Source organism: Lepidochelys olivacea, assembly GCF_965140295.1.
Source record: "Lepidochelys olivacea isolate rLepOli2 genome assembly, chromosome: 3".
Taxonomy (NCBI): Eukaryota; Metazoa; Chordata; order Testudines; family Cheloniidae; genus Lepidochelys; species Lepidochelys olivacea.
The window spans coordinates 205615583-205640647 of NC_140413.1; the positions used below are offsets into that span (position 1 = coordinate 205615583).

Consider the following 25065-nt stretch of genomic DNA (forward strand, 5'->3'; position numbering starts at 1 on the left):
CACTCGGAGTCGGGGTGATGTTTGTGCCAGGAGGCGGGCACCCTCAGGGCTGGCACGGCGGGGTGGCGAGGTGAGCACGTTTGCCGTGTGGTCTCCACCTCAGCGGGGCGAAGGGAGAGGCGGCTTGGTGAGGGAACCTCAGGGGAGCCGCACCCATGCCCAGGGCACAGAGAGCTGGCTGGCTGGGGGATGCCCACATCACCAGGACTCACAGCCGCCCTCCCCGCTTCCACCCCCATCCGCCAGCGCCCACTGGAAGGGCGAGTCAGCCCTAACCCTGCAAGGCCCCGCCCACGACCGGGAGCGTCATGGAGCCGCCCGCCATACTGGATGCGGGCGGAAGCCCGTAACGAGGCGCGGGTGCCCTCCGCTGAGATGGCGACAGCAGCCGCGCAATGGTGCCGCCATCTTGGGCAAGGGCAATGTAGCCGGCGAGGCGCCCGCGCCGCCATCTCGCTGTCGGGCAGCCCCGCCGCTGAGCTGGCCTTTCGGGCGCGGGCGCTGCCGGGACACGGATCGTCGGGCGCTGCGAAGCGGAGCCGGCAGAGCGACAGCACCGCGGGCAGGTGGGTGTTCGGGGGCGGCGGGAGGGCAGGTCTCGGCAGGGCCCCCCGGTGCTGAGGCTGGGGGGGGGGGTCCGCCAGGGCGGGAGGGTTCCCCGGGTGAGGGGAGGGGAGGGGAGGGGAGGGGGCGACGGCTCCCCCCGGGCCAGTGGGGAAGGTGCCAGGGGAGGGGGGACCCCTGGGTCAGGGGAGGGGTGGGGGATGGGGCGAAGGGGGTCCCCCGGGTCAGGGGAGGGGGTTCCTTTCCAGTGGGGGATGGGGTGCGAAGGTCTCCCAGTGGGGGGAAAGGGTGCGGGGGTCCTGTGGGTCAGGGGAGGGGATTCCCCCAGTGGGGGATGGGGTGTGGGGGCGAGGAAGGTCCCCTGGGTCAGGGGAGGAGGTCCCCCAAGTGGGCGATGGGGCAAGAGAGTCTCGTGGGTCTGGGGAGGGAGTCCTGCCAGTCGGTGGATGGGGTGAAGGGGTCCCCCAGTGGGGGGTGGGGTCAGTTTCCCCAGGCCACTGTAGGAGGGGAAAGGGCCCCACTGTTGCTGTTGGGGCCGCCTCCTCTACGATTTGGGACTTGAGTAGGGCTGCTAGACCTGTCCAGGTTCCCCAGTATTGTCCTGTTTCTGAGGTCACTGCCCCGGGAATCTGTCGGGGTGTTCGGTGCTCGCTGCCCAGCTTGATGTGCTCAGGATCATCCTGAATATTGTGCGGGTTTTGTACTTTGGAGGTGGCAACCCTAGGGCTCAGAGAACGGGGGGAGGATCCCCTGGGCCTCTGTTGTGGGCAGTGAAGGAGGGACAAGGACCCCCACCTCACTGATTCCCCCACTCTATGTGGAGGTTGGTGTGAGGCCACTGTGTTGCTGTTGGAGTGGGATGGGGGAGTCTCCCCCAGTATGGGGTTGGCATGAGGGGCCCTGCCTCATTATTGCATTTTCTGTGTAATTTTTGGTAAACCTTTACTCTCTTTCACAGAGGAAACAGCTAAAATTTCTCCTTTTTTAAAAATGTTGCCCTGATCTCCTCACTCTCTAACTAACACCCGCAGTTCAACAAACTTCACAAAGACCTTCTGAGAACATCTTGGATACAAGCCCCATTTAAAACTAAAGAGGCAAGACGTTCCTCTATTAACCCAGGATTAGCTAACTTCTTTACGTCAGGATTAGTCAATTCCGTCAGCTCCTGTTTTGTGATGCTGTCAGCCTGCCTATCTGACTCACAGGCTCTGCTCAGCACAGGGACCCTGGTGAGGGTGTCATGATGTTTAGATGCAGCTGAGTGGCTCACGGGAGAGAGCTCTGAACCCTGGGGATGGGGTTGTGTGTGGAGCACTTAGAGGAAGTAGTACTGTGTAGAGGGTTTGAGGATTCCTCCTCACATCCTCAACCGTAAGACCGATGCAAAGAATTTATTTAGTTTCTCCGCAATTGCCTTATTGTCCTTGAATGCTCCTTTAGCATCTCGATCGTCCAGTGGCCCCACTGGTTGTTTAGCAGGCTTCCTGCTTCTGATTTATTTACTTTTTTTTTTTTTTGGCTATTATTTTTTGAGTCTTTGGCTAGCTGTTCTCAAAAATTTTTTGGCCTTCCTAATTATATTTGTACACTTCATTAGCTAGAGTTTACGCTCCTTTCTATTTTCCTCATTAAGATTTAACTTCCACTTTTTAAGGATGCCTTTTTGCCTCTCACTGCTTCTTTTACTTTGTTATTTAGCCATGGTGGCTCTTTTTTGGTTCTCTTACTATGTTTTTAATTTGGGGCATACATTTAAGTTGAGCCTCTATTATGGTGTCTTTAAAAAGTTTCCATTCGGCTTGCAGGGATTTTACTTTTGGTACTGTACCTTTTAATTTCTGGTTAACTAACCTTATTTTTGTGTAGTTCCCCTTTCTGAAATTAAATGCTACAGTGTTGGCCGTTGACCATTAACATGCATATGGATCCTAACAGGGACTGATATGGTCTTGCTTTTGAGCGGGTCTGTATTTTCTGGGATGCCTCAAGGATGGTGGGCAGTTTCTTTTGTGTTGTGAAGGTGCTCTCATATGGGGTTCCCCAGGATTTCGTCTTGTCTTGTCTTGTCCAGTGTGTATGTGGTGCTGGTAGACAGTTTGGTAAGGCAGCAGGAATGATGATTTCTTCAGTATGCTAAAGGAACTCAGCTCTCTTTCCATGCCATGTCTTCTGTAAGATGTCATCAGGCAAATTATTCTCTGACGGAGATTGGGACATGGCTTCACATTAGGGTGACTGACACGCAACCCAGCTGTGACTGAGAGAATGCTTACACTGGGTATGAGGGAGACATTTCTTCTGTCTGCATCTCTGCTTAATGTTTGTGTCTGTGGTTGGTTTGTAAGTGCACCTGAGGATCTTTTTATCTCCACTGCTACTGGAGTCCCAGACGGCAGTGGTGGTCAAATGTATTTCCTACCTGCCCTTGGTGAGGATGTTGTGTCCTTTTCCTTTTGGATACAGACTTTGGCCTGATTAGCCATGCTTGTGTCACCTGTAGGATCGATTATTGCAATGCACTTTACATGGGTCTTCTCCTTGCAACCCTTTAGAAATTGCAGCCAGTGCAGAATCTCATGTAGGGATTTCGCATAGGGACCACGTTACACGATGCTCCATGATCTGCATGGCAACCAGTGATTTCCAGGTGAAACAGCACCTTACATTTCTACCTTGAAAGCCCTAAATAGTTTGGGGTCTTTTTGTCTCTTGCTGCCACAGAGCAGAGATCATCTGAAGTGTTCAGGCTAACAGTTCCCTTTCCTGCTACAAACAGGGGAGGGCTGGCAGCAAGATGTCCTCTGTGAAAGGTCCTGCGTTCTACAACTTGCTTCTTCCTTTGGTCCACACGCATTCTCATTTGGTGACTTTCAGGCTGTATTGGAAGCCTGACCAGTTTTCTCCAAGCCTTCCATGGGGTAGCCTGCAGCCCAGTCAGCACACAGCTGCAGCCCACGTGACATTCTCAGGGTCATACAGGTAGTATATATACTGTGTGAATGCAGCCCACATAACACATACAGAGCTGCATACGTGGCCCACAGTAGTAAATAGGTTGAGAACCACTGATCTGGAAGCTGTGAGGCTGAGGTCGGCAACAGAGTTGGGGAACTGGGGTGTTTACCGCAAAGAGATGCTCATGCTTAATGGGGAGTAATCTTGTGTGAGGGAGAGGTCTACCTGCAGCATTTGGGATCTGCTGATTTCAGTTGGCTCTTAAATGTTGGTAGCTTGGCCAGAGCACTGGGTGAGAGCTTAATAGATGTGGATGTACTCATACTGGCTCATTTTATTGTGGGATTGGCTAATTTCATCATGTAGGGCCTGATCCTGCAGTGGCTTGTGTATGACTGTAACTTACTCTTGTGAGTAGTCCCACTGATGGGTGTCCATCTTTGCAGAATTTCTGACTTTTGATGGTATTCTCTTTAGGGCTGGAATCTCGTCATCTTGTGTTTATCTGCCAAGTGATAACTCCCTTGTCGTGCTGTCGCTCAAGTGAGTGGTTCCTGAATGAACATGTGTCATATCGGTTGTCCTTTCTTTCAGAACCTTGAAGATTCCATGGCGACATATCTGGAGTTCATTCAGCAAAATGAAGAGCGAGATGGAGTGCGTTTCAGCTGGAACGTGTGGCCTTCCAGCAGGTTGGAGGCTACAAGAATGGTCGTACCCTTGGCCTGTCTACTGACTCCCCTGAAAGAACGTCTAGACCTGCCGCCTGTACAATATGAACCAGTGCTTTGCAGCAGGCAGACTTGCAAAGCCGTGCTCAACCCGCTTTGGTATGAATTTCTGACTTAACTCTAACCTCTGAATGTTAACATTGGATGGAAATAGAGCTTATCGCAGTCTGTTTTCCCTGATCTGCATCCCTTTCCTTCCCCGTCTCTCAGGCCAGGGCCTGTCCCAAGAGACCCTTCAGATTAGGTGTCCTGAAATTTTTCAAACACTTGCACACGTAGTGATAAGTAAAGAATGCCAGTCTGCTAGTCCGGGCTGCCAGAATGAGAAGGAAGCAGAAATGGGGTGGAGAGGCAAATGGTTATCCGAGCTCGGGGGTCAGCGATTCAAGGGAAGCCAGCACTGATGTGCAAATAGCTACGTATATCTAATCACTGAGACGTTGCCCTTGTGTAATGTTAGTATGCTGTGCACCTTAAACTGAATGAAAAGCATGCCTAGCGCCTAGAGGCTGCAGTGATGGGCGTATTAGTCGAGCCCTGCGCAGATACAAAATTGGTCTCTGCATCCAAGCCACAAAAGTGGTCCATGGATATCCACATCTGCGGATATAAAGCAGTTATCTGTGGATTTGCAGGGCTCTACATATTAATTAGGGCCAGGAATGTCTGAAGAGACTGGTCTCTGTGCTTTTGGTGGCAAAGTGGGAATTTGAATCAACGCTGTAGTCCTCCTGGATGTAGGTGAGGTTTGATGTAAGTAGAAAGGTTTTGTTTGTGCGTGTGCTTTTATTTTAGGGGAGGAAACAGTTTCTGTGTTCTCAAACTCCCATGATGATCTTATGGACATGCATGTCTTCTGACAAGTATTGGGAAGAAGTTGTTGCCAATGAGATCAACAGGAAGTGTGATTGTAAAGGAAGGCTAGAGAAGGGGTAGGCAACCTATGGCACGGGTGCCAAAGGCGGCATGTGAACTAATTTTCAGTGGCACTCACAGTGCCTGGGTCCTGGCCACTGGTCTGGGGGGTTCTGCATTTTAATTTAATTTTAAATGAAGCTTCTTAAACATTTTAAAAACCGTATTTACTTTACATACAACAATAGTTTAGTTCTATATTATAGACTTATAGAGAGAGACCTTCTAAAAACGTTAAAATGTATTACTGGCACGCGAAACAAATTAGAGTGAATAAATGAAGACTCGGCTCACCACTTCTGAAAGGTTGCCGACCCCTGAGCTAGAGGAAGGAGAGTACATCCAAGTGTTACTGCACTAGTCTTCACACTATAAAATTACAGGGGCTAAGGGGGCCAAGCTTTTTGGAGCAGGGAACCATCATTTTGTTTGTACATCCCTTGCACATTAGGGTCCTGCTCCAAGACTGTGGGTCATAGATCCTACTGCAATACAAATAATAAATAACAGTAATATTCCACTGACTTGTGGCATCTGTTAACTATCAGCTAGTTACGCGTTGGGAGCAAAAACACCAACCCCAAAACACAGGCTGAAAATTGAGAGGTGACTTTATTCCGGTGTAAGGACCTTCCCAGGGAGAAAATACTGGGTACTAAAAGGCTCTTTAACCTAGTGGAGAAAGGCAGAACAGGAACCCGAAGTCGGACAAATTCAAATTAGAAGTAAGGCACAGATTTTTAACAGTGAAAGTGGTTAACCATTGGAACAAACTACTGGGTGAAATGGTGATGCCTTTCTGAACTAGATGCGTTATGTTCTCTTGATGTTCTCTCTTCAAATCAAACCTTGATGTCTTTCTGGCAGATATGCTGGTAGTCAGACACAAGTTATTGAGCTCAATATAGGGGTAACTGGATGACATGCTGTGGCCTGTGTTCTACAGAAAGTCGGACTAGATCTACTGGTTCCTTCTGGCTTTAAAATCTGTGAATCTGAGGTCCTTTAACTCGGTCATTAAAATTAAGAAAATATATTGAGTGTTTTTATTTTCTTTCATCTCAACTGTAAAGCCTGGTAGGTGTTTGGCTATAAAATCAATACCTTTGTACTAAATGTCCCACCTTTCCTTTCTTCTAGCCAAGTTGATTATCGTGCCAAGCTCTGGGCCTGTAACTTCTGTTTTCAGAGAAACCAGGTAGGTTGGGAAAGTGCTTCACTTTCTCATTATCTTCTCTATCACCTTCATGCTCTCTTAATTGAGTATTCAATTGATAGCGTTCTCTAGCAAAGGGTAGTAAAATAAGTAGAAATTTCTGCTAATGAGACCCTTCCCCATGGCCTCTTTCTCTTGGTGCACCCAGTTCAGCATTTCTTTTTACTCAGTGTGATGTGAAAGCAGTGGAATCTCATCTCTTCTAGTCTTGGTTCAGTTTTGCCAGTGGCTGTTTGCCAGCACATGTGCTACAGGCAGCTGATCTGTAGTTATTTTTGTGCATTACATTTTCATCATATTCTTTGTGCATGTTGAGGCCAGGGCTCATCATTGTCTTTTGTTCTTCTGAGTATGAAACTTGCTGTGCTGTAAGTGGATGTCTGCTGTCAGAAACACTGTGTGTCATCTGACTAAACGATTCTCAGTTGCTTTCTAATTGAATTATGCTTCAGACCTATACACATGCTGCTAACCACCACTCCTATCCATTCATAATGAAAAGCAGTGAAGAACCAATGCTGCATTTTATTCAGGTAAAAGAGTTTGCTGCTGTATCAGGAAATAAGCAATTGAGCAACACGTACTTGAATTCGAAAGCTTTCCTCCCTTGTACATCATCCAGCCTTCATAATGCAGGAGATATACCTGCTGTTGTACATTTCTTCAAATAACCTGCACAGTTAACTTTCTTTTTCTAATCCTTGCTTCTCATTTTCAGTTCCCTCCAGCGTATGCAGGCATATCCGAAATAAATCAGCCAGCAGAACTTATGCCTCAGTTTTCCACAATCGAATACATAGTGCAGGTAAGTGCATCATGGTCAAGCTTGGGATTCTCAGAAAACATTTGAAACACATATGTATGCTGTAAGATTATTTAACATAACTTGAATAAAGTGTTTTCATGAGCAAAGTGCAGTTGGACTTTAGGTTAATTAAGCACAGTTTAAACTCCCTGCTGTTTGTCTGATCTCTTGGGTTAAGCCATTCATTTTTAGCTTTTTAATTTAAATAGGTTTCCTCTAAAAATCTGTGTATACAATTTTCATGTGAAGACTGGAGAGTGGAAATGGATGCAGTTTCTTACGTTTAGCATCCAGATTCTCTATTTTAATTAAATAGAAGCCAAACAAGCCATATTGTAAGCATTTGTCTACACTTGGAAATTGACCAGAATAGCTATTCTGCAGTAGCTGTTCCTGAATAACTCCATGTGCAGACATCCTTATTCCAGGACAAGAGTGCCTTGTTCTGGTTTAGTTTAACCCATTTCAGAATTAATCTGTGTGTAGACAAGCCCTTAGTCTTGTTGTTATAGACTGTGGCCCAATCCTGCCAACCCACTGAGCAGTGGGTCTCTAAAACCAGTTTCATAGTTCAAATAAGTCAATGGAGAGATAAGTGTCTCCCAGGTCTTTGTCCTGCCTGCATTGTGCTTTGTTCTTGATGCCTCCAGTCATGAGAAAAGGTGACCATCTTTTGCTGATCCAGTTGCGGATCTGTTTTAGCTGTTCTCTATCGTTCAGGAGGAGCGCTGTGATATTCCCGAAATAAGAAATTTTAACTTGCTGACTTTTAATGGATATTTGTGAGTGAAAGACATAAGAGTTTTCTTATTTCTATAACCATTGTGATTAAAATATTTTGTTTCATTATGAGAATTCCCAGCCCAAGGAGGGTGGGCAGTATGTGTCACTGAGAGCATATACAGATTCATAGTAAACCTTTTTCTTTCCACAACAGAGAGGTGCCCCAACTCCACTGATCTTCCTTTACGTTGTTGACACGTGTCTGGAAGAGGAAGACTTGCAAGCATTGAAGGAATCCCTGCAGATGTCCTTGAGTCTGCTGCCTCCAGATGCACTGGTGGGGCTGATCACATTTGGCAGAATGGTCCAGGTTCATGAACTGAGCTGCGAAGGAATTTCCAAGAGCTATGTTTTCAGAGGGACCAAGGACCTGACAGCTAAGCAAATACAGGTGTGTTCTGCCTTCTCTTCCTACACTTAATCTAACATGTAATTCCATTTAGGTCTCTTATCACATTCCCCCCTTTTCAAACTCTTGGCTTGTAGAGAGCAAATAGGAAGGATGGTCTAGTGTTTAGGGCACTAACCTTAGGGAGACCTGGGTTCAATTTCTTGCTCTGCTGTAGACTTCCTGTGTGACCTTGGGCAAGTCACTTAACCTGTCTGTGCCTTGGTTTCCCCTGTCTGTTAAATGGAGAGAATAGCAAACTCACAGAGGTGTATGAGGATAAATACATTAAAGAATGTGAAGCAGTTAGATACTAGGGGAAGAGGTGCTAGATAAGTACCTCGGATCGGTAGCTAGATAGTAAATAATAGATCTGATGTTTAAGTAATCAAGTTTATCCTTCCCACCGCTTCCCTCTGTCTTGTAGGATATGCTGGGTCTTACAAGGCCTGTGGTACCCGTTCAGCAGGGAAGACCTCTTCAGCCTCAGGAACAGCCACCTATTTCAAGCAGGTAAGTGGCTCAGTGAAACACACTGAGGCAGGACAGAGCCCATGTTCACATTATGACTTGTAGGACCCAAGCCCCTAAATGCGGGTTTCTTAAAGACAATCCTTTGTAAGATGGCTTGAGTTCTCTCATTGCAATAACTTGTTTACAATTGTAGATCTATATTGATGGGGTTTATTTGAGCAGCCTATAGTGCTTTCATAGTGTCTGTTTCTTACAGACTCCAAAAATAGTGCCATCCACGCTGGATTTCTATATGGAGCCAGCATTTGAAAACTTATTACTTAAAGTGAAAGCAGAGACTGCCTTTTTATTCTGTGTTTGTACAGTGCCTAGCACAATGGGGCCTTGGTCTGTGACTGGGACTCCTAGGCACTAATGAAATAGAAATAATAATATTGTAAAAGTCGAGCAGAATAATGAATTATTAGAAAACAGCGGGAGTTTGTTTCCAGATTAAACTGTTTTTCCCTGTGTTGGGTCCTTGCTCATGTGCTCTCTGTCACTCACTCACTCACTCATAAAGCTCTCGTTCCGTGGCCAGTTCTCTTGTGCATTTTGGTGGAGTAGCTTTTCCAAGTCCTCATGCTATGTGCTCTTTGTATCTTGCTCTGATCAAATTGTTTATCTGTTCCTTGTGCCTGTTTTGAAAACTTCAGGTGTAAGAGGTGCATTACTTTGATACAGTTTTTGGCAGCAAAGACCAAACCAATAGGATTTATAATTGTTCATTTTGAATTCTTGCAGGTTCCTGCAGCCCGTACAGAAGATTGACATGAACCTGACAGATCTTCTTGGGGAACTACAGAGGGACCCGTGGCCAGTGACTCAGGGAAAGCGACCCTTGCGATCAACTGGAGTAGCTTTGTCAATTGCTGTTGGTTTATTGGAGGTAATCCTAATTCACTCTTAATATGAGATTACCTGGTAAAATTAAAATCTTATGGGATTATGCTGTGCTTGGCCAGTATGTCTCAGTATTTGAAAGACTTGGTCTGTGGCCTGATTGTGTATCAATAGGGTTCATGGTCCATTTTGGTCAATTTCACGGCTAGAGGATTTTAAAATTAGTTAATTTCATGTTTTCAGATATTTACATCTGAAATTTCATGGTGGCGTAACCATGGGGGTCCTCGCCCAAAAGGTGGTCAGGGTGGGGGTGGGTCGCAAGGCTATTGTCAGGGGGTCGTGGGATTGCCACCCTTACTTCACAGCCAGAGAGGAGAGAACGCGTTTTTTACGGCCATGAATTTGGTAGGGCCTTACATATCAGATGTGAGTGTAGTTTGTCACATCCCTTAACTTTTGAAATACCTACTCAACTTTGTTATGGGAAAATGACGCCTCCTGAGGTGTGATGTCAGGGATAGTTACGCTTAAATAATATTTGAAAGATACTTTGTATGAGGGCATTCAGGAATCTCAGAGATATTTACAAACAATATTTGGCTTTCAGATGCATCAGAGCCTCACTGCATCTCTGTGGAATCATACACTGGTTTTGTGGATAGATCACCTGAGGCATAGGGGGGAAGATGGGAGCAGAAATCTGGGGTGGGAGCATGAAATTTGACCTCCCCTTGTTTAGAAATTGACAGCGGTGCATCAGTCCCCACTATTCCATGTCAAGAAGGCAGGAATTATTTTTTAAGGGAGCACCCAAACACCCCCATCATAATCAGCCCCCTGATGTGCTAGGTGCTGTACACAGAGGTAGACAGACCTTGCCCCAAAAAGTATATTAAAAGTATTGCTGTCCTTTAATCTCTAAAATAAGGCTTTAATTTTATTTTAGGGCACATTTCCAAACACAGGGGCCAGAATAATGTTGTTTACAGGCGGGCCACCAACACAAGGGCCTGGCATGGTGGTAGGAGACGAACTGAAAACCCCCATTCGTTCCTGGCATGACATAGAGAAGGACAATGCACGGTACATGAAAAAGGCCACAAAGGTAGGTCTTGCTGTCTGCTAAAGCAAAGACACTGCTTCTGCTGCACAAACGATGTGATGGACCTGCTGGGTATAACTGGTTTGGGTGTTATGGTGTATGTGGTGGCAACATAGTTGTGCCAGCTCATGGCTCTAAGCCACCCCTAGGGAACCAATAGCTAATCCTAGGTCTGTATTGGTGAGCTGCACTTCACCCTACTAACCCCTTTGTGCAACTTTACTAGTGACAAGCACGCTGCTTCTTCGTGGCCCTGAAGCCTGTATGCCCAAACATGGACCTGGGTCTCCCTCAGATACAGATGCTGTTTTTATTACCTAGGTCAAGGTATAAGGCCGGGTTCTGTTCCACCAAGTCCCAAACAAGGCTAAGTCTCTCAGTCCTAGTTTGCATCCAGCACAGGTCTTTCTCCAGAGAGCAAGAAGGTATTTTAGCATCTCTTCCTCAGCTGTTCGGAGGGCAGAAGGATTCGACCCTCAGTTCCAGGAGTATCCTAACCCCTCTTCTCTTCCTGGCAAGAGAGCGCACTTGCATCTCCTGCTGAGAACCAGTCAATCTCCAAATGCCTCCTGGGTCTTCTTGACACATAGCTAAGTGGTTAAAATGTGCTGTACTTACTCTGAATGTACAGTGCAGTTTGGGGATGATAACAAAGGTGAAACGCAAGCTCTAATGCAGTGCTCGTTGTGTATTGTGGCTCTGGGATTTGGGTCCCTTACTTTAGGGGTGGTATGTCACCATTAAAATAGAACATGCTTTCCCCAGGGGCAAATTCCTGCTTTGGCCCCAGCTGTAGAACCCAAGGAAATCCTTACCTGTCTGTTGGAATGTTTTAAAAACTCTGCGTGCCCTTTGTCTCCACAGCACTACGAGATTCTAGCTAATCGCACAGCAGCCAACGGCCACTGCATTGATATCTACGCCTGTGCTCTTGATCAGACTGGCCTTTTGGAGATGAAGTGTTGTGCAAACCTTACTGGGTATGTCCTCAGCCCTGAGCAGTGAGCAAGCATGGCCCTGTCTTTTGCGGGGGAAGAGTGGGATAGGAAATGATTAGTTTGATATAAATGTATGGAGGTGAAAATTATTGTCATTTCTCTGATTCTAAGCATCAGCAGTCAGATCTTGTGTCTGGTGTATTCAATGGCAAAGCTGCCATTGACTTCAGTAGCGCAGGGTCGTACTTCAGGGCAGCTTGTATGGGATGAATTTTGATGCAGTCAGTGGCAAAGCAGATGTCCTGTTTAGAGAAGGGTGATTTAATGTTTTTAACCAACTCCTAAACCCTGGATGCGGTCTTTTTCTACAAACACGTTTTATTTCACTGAGACTTAGCAAGGACACTTCCAGAGAGGAGAGCTGAAAAACAGATTAAGCAGTGACATGATGAGCAGTGGCATTATGAGCATAATGTTAAGTGCTTGTTAATCCTGCACAGTGTCATGCAAAATGAAATTTTCTGCAGGGACCAGGAGGGCTTGATTATGGGCTTGGTGCTAAGGAACTGGATTGAGTTTGGTTCAGGGTAGTAGCAGAATTATAATTTCTTACAGATGCTAGGCCTCTCTGGAGTCAAGAAGCCAGTGCCAAGAGTCATTTCAGTCCCTAGTGGGCATGTATCCCCAGTCCAACCATCATCATTTGCACTGAGTAGCACCCTTGCTGGTGTCAGAGTAACAGCTGTCTTAGTCTGTATTCGCAAAAAGAACAGGAGGACTTGTGGCACCTTAGAGACTAACCAATTTATTTGAGCATAAGCTTTCGTGAGCTACAGCTCACTTCATTGGATGCATTCCGTGGAAAGTGTAGAAGATCTTTTTATACACACAAAGCATGAAAAAATACCTCCCTGCACCCCCCACTCTCCTGCTGGTAATAGCTTATCTAAAGTGATCACTCTCCTTACAATGTGTATGATAATCAAGGTGGGCCATTTCCAGCACAAATCCAGGGTTTAACAGGAACGTGGGGGGGGGGGGGGTGGAAACAAGGGGAAATACGTTACCTTGCATAATGACTTTTTTTTTTTATTTGCAAATTGGATACAATTAACTTAGGCTTGAATAGAGACTGGGAGTGGCTAAGTCATTATGCAAGGTAACCTATTTCCCCTTGTTTTTTCCTCTCCTCCCCCCACCCCCCCCACCCCAGACGTTCTCGTTAAACCCTGAATTTGTGCTGGAAATGGCCCAACTTGATTATCATACACATTGTAAGGAGAGTGATCACTTTAGATAAGCAGGAGAGTGGGGTGGGGGGAGGTATTTTTTCATGCTTTGTGTGTATAAAAAGATCTTCTACACTTTCCACAGTATGCATCCGATGAAGTGAGCTGTAGCTCACGAAAGCTTATGCTCAAATAAATTGGTTAGTCTCTAAGGTGCCACAAGTACTCCTTACCCTTGCTGGTGGCATTTGCAGAGGTGCCAACCACTACATGGATTATTGTAGGGACTGTCTGTCTCTTTAATCTGCCAGTTGAGATCTACTGGGCCAGTTATCCGGAAAGTCCCTATGCTCGTCTTGCTGGAGGCAAGGTGTTTTCGATAGAATACTCTTAGCTCTAGAATTGCCTTCCCTTTCTTGGTGTGATAGACCTTCAGTCTGCGCTATTAGGCCCTATCCATTTACTCTGGCTTTTTCTGAGGAGGTGAGTTAATTAGAAGAGGATTTAGTTGATGGTTGTTTGGGGGTTGGGGAGTTCCGTAATGTGTCAAGCATCATCACTGCTAGGGCATCAAGTAGTTTGAGTTACGTGCACTGCATGCATTGGAAAATAAACAGATAAAGACAGAACTACCCTCCAGCCCTAGAATTAGGTTTCCCCAATCTCCATTCTAGCACACAGATGGGGAAGACTGCACTGCCATTGCAAGAACTGTTCTGTGGCCAAACGGACAACTCCCTGGCTGTCAATCTAACCCCTTTCATAAACACTTACTGTACTTTCCATTTTTGTGTTTACCCAGAACTTGCTCCTTTGTGCTCTGCTCCTGGGGGTGGTGCCAGCATGTTCAGATTTGAGGATTGGAATGCATCCTTCCTGTAGCTAGTTCCTTACTTTGCAATTCGCCATGGAAACTTTTAAAAAGTCTGTCTGTCTGTCTTTCTGTGGTGGGAGAAGGGTAGGAGAGGGACATCTTTTGCAATTCCGTTCCAGTTACTTGTTGTTTAGTTCCCTTGTCATTTTTCTTTCCCAGGGGTCACATGGTGATGGGAGACTCTTTCAACACTTCTCTCTTCAAGCAGACATTCCAGCGGGTGTTTAGCAAAGACTTCCATGGAGAATTCCGTATGGCGTTTGGTGCTACGTTAGAAGTGAAGGTGAGAGATAGGGCGCATTAAACAGAACGAACAGATAAATCAGTAAAGAGCACTCCGATGTAACAGATTGTTAAATAGTTGGTTCTGTCTAGGATGTAAACAATGAAATACTTAAGCTTACTTTGCAACATGCAACATTTTAGTGAGTTATGTTAAATTTCCAGTGGCTCTTAGTGATGGAAGCAGCAGCCAGAGAGAGTGTATGTTTTGAAACCAAGCCTGTTTGGAGGAAATCCTAAGATCCTGACACTGAGTATCTAACCTAACTCCTCAGCCTTCCAAGCTGTTCCATGCAGGCAGATCCCTGCACTTGGTGCTGAGCCCCACTGACTTGAAGCATCCATGTCCCTTGGGCTGCTGGAAGGGAGGAGCTTTCTCTCTGGTCCCATCTTGGAGCCTGTTGAATAGGGAGTGGCTTGGGCTCTGCTGCTCTCCCCTTCCCCTGCCTCCATTTTTGGTGTTGTCCTCCCCACGCTGAATAGCTCCAGTGCCTTCCCAGGCTATTGCAGGGAGGCAGCAGGAGAAAGAAATTGACCAGATTTTTGTCACTTTCACAGACAATGGATATTTTGGGGTGTTTTTCCTTAGGGAAAGCTTAATCTTTGCAGAGATGAATGGCTTGGCCCTACTTGCCCTAACTTGTCAAGGACAATTTCCTACTCCCACAGGCAATTGTGGGCTTGTGGTTTTTGTCTGAAATCTGATTATGTAGATCAGAGGTTCTCAAACTCTAATCGTGGTGTGGCGTTCAGAGATACAGTCACGTGGGCTACATTTCCTCCCCTTCACGATTGCACAACGTCCCTGTGGCAACTGCAACAATAACTACCTTGGAAAATTAGTGGATGTGGTTTAGCTGTCTTTTAATGTAACTTAGCAGCTGGAAAGGAGGAGGAGAAGGCAGCTCCATGTGACCTGCCAGGTTTCTGCAGAGCAGTTTGGGAACCTCTGATCATCAATGTCTTTTCTGATTAAAGCTGAGCGGCTGTGTACTTTGTTTGACTGATTTGATTTTCGGACTTTTCTGACCCTATTTTAGACTTCTAGGGAGCTGAAAATCTCAGGGGCTATTGGACCATGCGTATCACTAAACGCTAAAGGACCATGCGTCTCTGAAAATGTAAGTTACCAACATGGAAAATCTTTCATAAAGAAGTAAATAAACAGTGCAAAGCCCAGGCTAGAGGTAAATTGGGTGCATTGTGGAGGTGACATGCTTGGTCTTTGAATGAGGGGTGGGGTCTCCTGCAGGGCTGCTCTTAATGTGTTCCACGGATGGCTGACCAGTGAAAAAAGATGACTGGTGTCCTTGGAGAAGACAGCTGAATCTGGCTTCAGCTGTTAAACAGTAAAGCTTTCATTTAATTATTTGTTTTCAAGTTCACTTTTGGACTTTAACGTGTATCTAGGTGTGAGATGCAGTAGAAGGCACGTGCTGAGTCTTACCTTTGGTCAGAATTTAAAGTGATCTTAACTTATCCTGCACTAGAGAAAAGATCACCACTTTCTTTTTTTTCCTTTGAACCCTCTCCAGGAACTTGGTATTGGAAGTACATGTCAGTGGAAAATCTGTAGCCTGGATCCCAGCTCAACTCTTGCCATATATTTTGAAGTGGTGAATCAGGTCAGTCCAGTTTTTTTCCTCATTCATGTAGAGTTACAGAATACTGTTGTCTATAGTAGCGATCACCTCCCTAGCAGATCCCCGAAGAGTAATTACAATGGTCCCTTTGTAACGTATGAGATACCAATTAACAAGTGTCATATCTAGAAAAAAACAGTTTCACACAGACTGCATTCATGCTCCTACTTGCTCTGCTGATGAAAAGCACGATAAGAGCTAAGTGATAAATGTTTTTACCTTGCACAGTGATGCTGTTGTTTCTCTTTTCTCTTCCCTACCTGTTATACTTATTCCATGTGCTTTTTTTCCACTGTTGTAGGGATGAGAAACTGCTCCCATCCTTTATTGCCCAACTGATGTAGAGCCTGTTAGCAAAGTATCTAATTAACTTGCCACCCCCATTCTTACTCTGGGGTTGCTTAATACTCCTTATATTTTCCAGCAGCGCTGAAAAGTGACCACCTTGAGCAGCGGGACTGAAGCTTGCAATTATACTCAGGCCTGACGTATAATGCATTGCAGTTCTTTTGCTGTTCTGTAACTCTACCCTAGAAACGCTTCATGAGAGTAACACTTTATTCCTCTGTTTTGCAGCACAATGCACCAATACCTCAGGGTGGCAGAGGCGCCGTGCAGTTTGTCACTCAGTATCAGCACTCCAGTACACAGAGACGCATTCGAGTAACCACCATTGCCAGAAAGTGAGCTCCATAGGCCAGTCCCTACTGTATTGTTCTTTGATGGCAGAAGCATTAGTATAATCTGTATTTCTGAATTTTTCCAGCGGTCTGGGTGGATTGGACGCAGGGTGTTTTGCCTGTACAGCATGATCCAGTTTTTGTTCTTGGTAAAGATGCATGTATGTAGCACTAACTTTGCTATTATCAGTTGGGCAGATGCGCAGAGTCAGCTCCAACATATAGAAGCGGCGTTTGACCAGGAAGCAGCTGCAGTGTTAATGGCTCGTCTGGGAGTCTACAGAGCTGAGTCGGAGGAGGGACCTGATGTACTGCGATGGCTAGACAGGCAGCTAATCAGATTGGTAAGTGTGATGGGCGAATCTTGTTGGGTTAAATCTGAAACTGTGTAAACTACTAGGCTCTGTCTACACCTAAAACGCTACAGCTGCGCTGCTGTAGCTCTTCAGTGTAGACACTCACTGCAGCAACGGGAGGGGAGATTATTGCTGTAGTTCTCCACCGCCCCGAGATGTAGTACTTAGATCAACAGAAAGAAAAGGAGGACTTGTGGCACCTTAGAGACTAACCAATTTATTAGAGCATAAGCTTTCGTGAGCTACAGCTCACTTCCTCAGATGCATATCGTGGAGACTGCAGCAGGCTTTATATATACACAGAGAATATGAAACAATACCTATTCCCACCCCACTGTCCTGCTGGTAATAGCTTATCTAAAGTGATTTCCAGCACAAATCCAGGTTTTCTCACCCTCCACCCCCCCACACAAATTCACTCTCCTGCTGGTGATAGAAGAACTCTTCCATCAGCTTAGTGCTGTGTACACTGGGGGTTAGCCACAGCTACAACTCTCAGGGATATAGATTTTTTTCACACCCCTGAGAGACATAGCTGTGCCAATGTAAGCTTCCAGTGTAGACCAGCCCATAAACATCAGCTAGTCCATTACTGATCATTTCAGCAGAATCCTCCAGCTGACGTGATTATATTACAACGCCAGACTGCCTCCAACTTTTCTACAGGAGCCAAAAGTCCCAGCTGCCGAAATCTCCAGCTATGCCCCAACGGCTTTTAGGGCTGGTCTGTGCTAACAAATTAAATTGACCCAGCTACATTGCTCATGGGTATGAAAAACCTACACATGGAGTGATGGAGTTAAGCCGACCTAAGTCCCCGGCATAGGTGGTGGTAGGTTGACGGAAGAATTATTCTTTCGATCTAGCTACCGCCTCCTGGGGAGGTAGATTAACTACAGCGATGGGAGAACCCCTCCTGTCACTCGGGTAAGTGTCCATCCTGAAGTGCTACAGCAGTCCAGCAACAGTACTGAAGCCGTGCTGCTGTGGCATTTTAAGTGTAGACATAGCCTACAATGCTGCTATGTTGTGTTCGTACAAAAGCCTGTGGCATGTCCAGTTCTGAAAATGTGGGGTCAGTGTAAAATAAAAGTGAATTGAATACTAAACAAATGCGAGGGGCTGGCTGCTGCTCTTATTTGCAGTGTTCATTTGCATATTTCAGTCATTAAAACCGTCGATTTTCAATGACGCTGCTGCAGAATTTCCAGTCTGCTGTTGCAGAGCCAAGGAACGTTGGGCCAGCCAGTGTTTCGTAGCATACAAAACACCTTGGCAATAATGAAGTCTAAGTGATGTGATATACAAAGCATTAAATGAGAGCCAGCTATCAGATCATAACTGATCCAATAAAAAACATTAATTTCGTGGAAGCAATTTTTTTCCCCTTTAGTTATTTTTAATCTGACCTTTGTACTAAGCTTATGATATGTATTTACATGCTAAAATATGATAAGTGAAGATGGAGTCCAATCATTATTCCAGAAACAGCCCCGCATATTAGTGACTTAATTAATAATGTGAAAAGAATATAAGAACAGCCATACTCTGTCAGATCAAAGTCCATCTAGCTCAGTATCCTGTCTTCCAACAGTGGCCAATGCCAGGTGCTTCTGAGGGAATGAACAGAACAGGTTAATTATCAAGTGATCCATCCTGTGTCATCCAGTCCCAGCTACTAGCAGTGAGATGTTGAGACACCACATTGTGTAATGTTTCTCTGTATTACCCATTGGTAATACGCATTCCTTCCAACAGTGTCAGAAGTTTGGACAATATAACAAGGATGATCCGAATTCCTTCAGACTGTCAGATTCATTTTCTCTGTATCCCCAGGTAAGGACTCCACTTTGCATAGACATGGAGATGTGGAAAAAGGCAGTTACAGGCAGAAAGGTCAATAAAACACACAATTATGATTGTCTGATGATTTTTAAATTTGTTGTGATGCAAGTCAGCACCCTGGCATGCAGTTAAATGCTGTAAACGATTGGTAGATGAAGCTTCCAAAGAGTTAATTAGAGGAAAGACTTTGGCAGTAACTTATTGTACATTCAGACTGGACTTGTGAATAGGGAGGTTTAAAAAAAAAAAATTCAATTTTTTTTTTCTTTTTTCTTTCCTCATTCATCTTTCTATTTAAATGTAGTTTATGTTCCACTTGCGACGATCTCCATTTCTTCAAGTGTTTAATAACAGCCCGGATGAATCTTCCTATTACCGTCATCACTTTGCCAGACAAGATCTGACCCAGTCCCTCATCATGATCCAGCCCATCCTTTATTCCTATTCTTTCTCTGGACCACCTGAGGTAAGTCACTGACTTGCTATGTTGAGCAGAGAGCTTTGGAACAATCCTTAATAATGTCTAGTCAGTCATCAAAATGGTACTGTTTTATACAAATGGTCCAGCTTGTAGTATGGTCTGCCTTTAATTAAGATAATTATTCAGAAAAATATTTGTATTTCAAAGACAAGTATCGTCTTTTAAAATTCTAAAGTTGTGAACATACAGTAAACATAATATTCTTTTGATGAGAGATTCTTGTCCAAGATCATTTCAAATCAAACTCATGTAGTTGAAAAATAGCTTTTCTACACATTATATTTCCTGCAGAAACCTTGATGATTCGTTCCGCGATACTTGTGTCATTGGCTACAGTCTGAAATTTGCTTATTCAGACTGATTGGCACTCAGTTGATTCTGTTGTGTACTGCTAAGATCTATTGCACTGAACTTGAAGTTTAATACAGTTCTGAGGGCATCATGGTGACTGACTTCTCATTTTATCTTTCCCAGCCTGTGCTTTTGGACAGCAGCAGCATTCTTGCTGACAGAATTCTGCTGATGGATACTTTCTTCCAGATTGTAATCTACCTTGGTGAGGTACAGTGCAAATCATGTGTCTTTTGTTACCCTGCACCATTACTGTGTGTGTAAAACGAGCCGTTTGAAAAGCTTGGGCTAGTGTAATGACACCAATGTTAATTCCCCTGCAATATTGCCTCTAAAGGCATGTCAGTTTGCAATGGCTCAGTTATCTGCTTCCTGTTTTTTGAAGAGATTTGGTCTCCGCGAGAGATATGCACACAGATCTAATTAATGTGAATGTGCGTTGTATGTACACCTGAGTCAAGCAGGAGGAATCATCACCTTCCTGTAATGTTGCAGTTTGAGCCAATCAGCTGTTTTGGTGAAATCTGTTGCGGGAAGGGGTAAATTTGTATGTGAGTGGAGCAGTTGTCAGGTCTCTGTAGCCTTATAAACACTACAAGAAAATGATTACTGCCATGGTATGTAAGTCTTAGTTAAACTAAGAAATAGCAATTTTTAACAATGCTGTGCATATCCCTCATAAATGTATATTTTGATGAACTTTAAACTATTGGTTATTTTCAACAAATTGCTCTTGCAGCTCTACAAAATAAATGTAGATATTTGGCTGAGTTTCTCATCTTGTTAGCATGTTCTTTATTTGAATTCAGGATTAGACAAATACTAAGTAATTGACTAAATAATAAAAATGTGTTTCCTATAACATTTTACTGTTTTAAAGCAGAGACACAAAAGTTACAAAGTGAGGGGTAACATGGAGACTTCTCTCCTACTTTCTCTCTTTTCCTCCAATAGACGATTGCACAGTGGCGGAAAGCTGGCTACCAAGACATGCCTGAATATGAAAACTTCAAGCATTTACTGCAAGCCCCCTTGGACGATGCCCAGGAAATATTGCAGACTAGATTCCCAATGCCGCGTTATATTAACACTGAACATGGAGGCAGTCAGGTACGGCAAAGCCTTATCCAGGAGCACGTGTCCATTACTTTTGATTGAAGCAAGTTCATAGGTTTAGTAATAAGCTGATTCTGTAGACTAAATAACTTTGCAGTAATTCAACCCTCAAAGTGTACAGCCTATATATCTTTCCTTGTGAGCCCTTACCCTAATAGTCTGTTTTAAAAGCGTAGTTTAGAAATTGTTCATGGGACAGGCCTTTGAAATAAAAGGGTGCAAAAAAGAAAATGGTCAGATGACATACTGCATGGAGAATAAATGATAGTTACATATCAAAACGTATCTAGCTTAAGTAATACATTCAGTGCAACTTTGTTTATGAGTCACGCTGGATTAGAAGCCTAGTCCTGGCATTCTCTCTCCGAAGCCTATGGCAGCATTCATAACTAGCAACAAGTGGGAACACTTGTACCAACAAAAATTGGTATAGTCCATATGCCTCTGGTAATAGGAAGCTATTTAGCTTTATCTTCCTCTTATTCCCTTCTCTGCTTATCACACCCTCTATAAAAGCAGCATAACTGCCACATCAGTTAGCAGCAGTAACTGATGTCCAAAATTATTGGTCAAATGTTTAGCTGTTACAGTGATCAAGAGATGAAAACCAGTGCATCATGTGGTTACCATAGTGATATAGCTATTGCATTGGAACTTTAGTGGGACATCAGTTCAAGTTAAATGAGAAAAAAATATTCTCTAGACAAGGGCCTGAAAGCAAAGGCTAGCCAGACTGCTGTGGTGACCTGAGGTGTGGTGATAAGTCCTGAAGGAGTTGATGTTCTTTATTTTATTATTTTTGTAATATTTTGTTTGTTTTTTACAGGCCCGCTTCCTCTTGTCTAAAGTGAACCCCTCTCAGACTCACAATAACCTATATGCGTGGGGACAGGTGAGTTATGGAGGAGTTACTGCTGTTGGAGGAAGGACAGAAGCATGCATATATAAGATACACATTTTTAAATTTATATTTTCCTTCCCCATTCTATTTGCTTTCTAATCACATAGCATTAGGCTATGAACAATGGCTTGCTTAGTTCCTGTGGGTTGCTTTAGACCTCTCATGCTTCTCCCCTGGCTAGCAACTTTCACAGACATTGATGCCTTGATGATTTGAAATTCTGTCATGTTTTGTGAGGGGAGAAAACATCTCCCTGTAACAATGGAGCTAAGAACGGAACTTCTGTGTGTTGGCTCTGATAGTCACAGTATTTAAAAACGGAGAAATGTACAACTCAATTCTGAGGAGCCAGATTTTCTTTATAACCTAGACATACATCGTGTGTTCATTACAGTAAATATCAACTGATTAGAATATACTAGCTAAACTAGATGAACAGGGAACAATTAGATGAACAAAAATAACTTGCACATTCAGGATAACATTTTCAAACCTGGATGTCTAATGTTAAGCTCCTAATTTTTTTTTAAAATTAAGATCCTAAATAAAGGTAACATGATAATTAGTGGGAACAGTAATCTGCTTGTTGGGTCCTGAGCACCTAAACAGCTTTTGCTGACTTCAGTGGGAGCTGCCAGAGCTCAGCAACTCTGAAAACCAAGCTACTTTGATTTAGGCTGCACTTCCAAAGTTTCAGGCAGTCAGGTTTGAAAATGTTGGCCACAATGTCATCTTGATCTACCCTTCACTAACTGGTCTGATACCATTAGATCACAGCTGGTTTACATTAGTACTCTGGTACTATAGAGTAAAAATATTAATAATAAATGAATCAACCCACCAGGTATAAGTGTACTGCATCTGAATATACAATGTGCTTGTTTTTGTGTCTGTTCATTCTTCCTCTACCTTTATGTTGTCTATGTAAACTTTCCGGGGCAGGGATACACAGGTTGCTTCTTGAATAATAAATATTTCACTATGTATTCTTTTGGGAATCCACAATATGGAATGTTGTTGCTTTTGTTACCAAGCAGCTTCTTCCCAATATATCCTTATGCAATTGATTTAGCAGGCAATTAGGGTAGAGCACTGAAGCCTGACATCCTTTCAGAACAGTCCTAGTGGTAACTGTGTTTGCTTTGTTCTTACAGTTATTTACTAATTTATTTTATATTATTGTAGGAATCAGGATCTCCAATCCTAACGGATGATGTTAGTCTCCAGGTGTTCATGGATCATCTGAAAAAGTTGGCAGTGTCAAGTGCATCATAACTTTGACTTAACAAGGAAGTGACCAAAAAAAAAAAAGCGAAGAATTACTGGGATCATGGTGACAATTAGTGTGGAAAAACGTACTCCATTCCTTTCCCTCTTTGAGATCAAGGCTTTTAAATATTACACAAAATGAATATTCAAGGAGAGTTTTGTACTTAGTTCTTTTAGTTTTTAATTTATTTGTATTCCTTTTTTATGTGATCTCTCTGATCTTTATTTTTTTCATACATTGCAGCCCAAGGATGTTTTAGCTGATATAGATATTAATACATTTTTAGATTAATTTTAATGGCCTGTGTGTAAAATAATTAAAAAACAGTAACTTGCCTTTCAGCAGCTTCATCAGGGGGACTATACTGATGAAAAATAAAAGTGGAGGAGGAGAGCATTTAGTGCTGGACTGAACTTGTGTGTGTGTGTGTATGCTGAGAGGTTGACTTTATCACACAATAAAGTACACTATGAACTTGAACTTTTTCTTTGTTCTTGAAATCTTAGAATGCTTCATCTTGTTACTTCATTATGTTATGGCTCAGACCTGCTCCTGTATATAGGGTTATGTTGATAAAAAACATAAGGACTCGATCTAAATTACCTTTATTAATTTCCAGCTCTGTTGATTTGCATTGACTTGCATTGACTTGTAATTACAGGAATTTTAATATTGGCTTTGTTGAATGTAACACTTATTTTATATAGACCAAAAATAACATTTCTTGCCCGTAATTGTCACAGAATTTGAGGGTTTTTTTTCCAGACTTGTTAATACAACAAGATTTTCTGCATTTCATTTACCCTCTTCAAAACCACTGATATGAGCCAAGAATGAAGAATGTGTCTATAGCTAGATTTCACATCACAAGTGTGTCGCTAATGGTAAGATGCTTTATATAGCTCTGTGTGTAAAATCTAATTTTAACACATGCCACACCTTTGAAATGCAGTCTGCAGACCCCTACAATCCCTCCCCCACAGAGCCCAGCCCTGATGCCCCCCAGCCAATACACCTGCGCCCCCTTCCCTCCCAGAGCCAAGCCACAGGGCCCTCCTGGCCCAGATACCCACACTCTCTCCCCCCTGAACCTAGCTGTGCCCCTGGTTTTGCTGAGATACCCACATCCTTTTTGCCCCAGAACCCAGGGATTCAGAGGGATGCAGGGTTTGGGGGCAGGAGGGGGCTCTGAGCTGGGGCAGGGGGTTGGGGAGCAGGGTCCGGGAGGGAGTTTGGGGGCAGAAGGGGGGCTCTGAGCTGGGGCAGGGGGGCTGGGTCTGGGAGGGAGTTTGGGGGCAGTAGGAGGCTCTGAGCTGGGGCAGGGGCGATGAGGCCAGGGTCTGGGAGGGAGTTTGGGGGCAGGAGGGGGGTCTGAGCCGGGGCTGGGGGGCAGCGTCTGGGAGGGAGTTAGGTGGCAGGAGGGGGCTAGGGGAGCAGCGTCTGGGAGGGAGTTTGGGGGCAGGAGGGGGCTCTGAGCCGGGGCAGGGGCTTGGGGGGCAGGAGGGGGGTCTGAGCTGGGGCAGAAGGTTGGGGGCAGGAGGGGGCTCCGAGCGGGGGCAGGGTCTGGGGGGAGTTTGGGGGCAGGAGGGGGCTCTGAGCTGGGGCTGGGGCTTGGGGGGCAGCGTCTGGGAGGGAGTTTGGGGGCAGGAGGGGGCTCTGAGCTGGGGCAGGGGCGATGAGGCCAGGGTCTGGGAGGGAGTTTGGGGGCAGGAGGGGGCTCTGAGCTGGGGCAGGGGGTCTGGGTCTGGGAGGGAGTTTGGGGGCAGTAGGAGGCTCTGAGCGGGGGCAGGGTTTGGGGGCAGGAGGGGGCTCTGAGCGGGGGCAGCGTCGGGGGGGCAGGAGGGGGCTCTGAGTGGGGGCAGGGTCGGGGGGGGAGTTTGGGGGCAGGAGGGGGCTCTGAGCTGGGGCAGGGTCTGGGGGGGGAGTTTGGGGGTAGGAGGGGGCTCTGAGCCGGGGCAGGGTCTGGGGGGGGAGTTTGGGGGTAGGAGGGGGCTCTGAGCCGGGGCAGGGTCTGGGAGGGGGCTCTGAGCCGGGAGTTTGGGGGTAGGAGGGGGCTCTGAGCCCGGGCAGGGTCTGGGAGGGGGCTCTGAGCCGGGGCAGGGTCGGGGGGGGGGGAGTTTGGGGGCAGGAGGGGGCTCTGAGCGGGGGCAGGGTCTGGGGGGGAGTTTGGGGGTAGGAGGGGGCTCTGAGCCCGGGCAGGGTCTGGGAGGGGGCTCTGAGCCGGGGCAGGGTCGGGGGGGGGGAGTTTGGGGGCAGGAGGGGGCTCTGAGCCGGGGCA

At 45.3% G+C, this 25065-nt stretch overlaps 1 protein-coding gene across 1 annotated transcript; it reads left to right on the forward strand.

Annotated features, from left to right (window-relative positions):
* Positions 1–442: 442 nt before the first annotated feature.
* On the forward strand, positions 443–23267 carry SEC23B (SEC23 homolog B, COPII coat complex component). Its single transcript, XM_084622931.1, has 20 exons — positions 443–566; positions 4117–4352; positions 6309–6366; positions 7103–7189; positions 8127–8363; positions 8788–8873; positions 9618–9762; positions 10666–10824; positions 11686–11801; positions 14022–14145; positions 15185–15265; positions 15680–15769; positions 16364–16470; positions 16658–16811; positions 18582–18659; positions 18973–19134; positions 19624–19710; positions 20455–20610; positions 21443–21508; positions 22703–23267. The coding sequence occupies exons 2-20, from the start codon at positions 4132–4134 to the stop codon at positions 22790–22792; spliced, it is 2304 nt and encodes a 767-aa protein (XP_084479057.1). The 5' UTR covers positions 443–566; positions 4117–4131; the 3' UTR covers positions 22793–23267.
* Positions 23268–25065: the final 1798 nt, after the last annotated feature.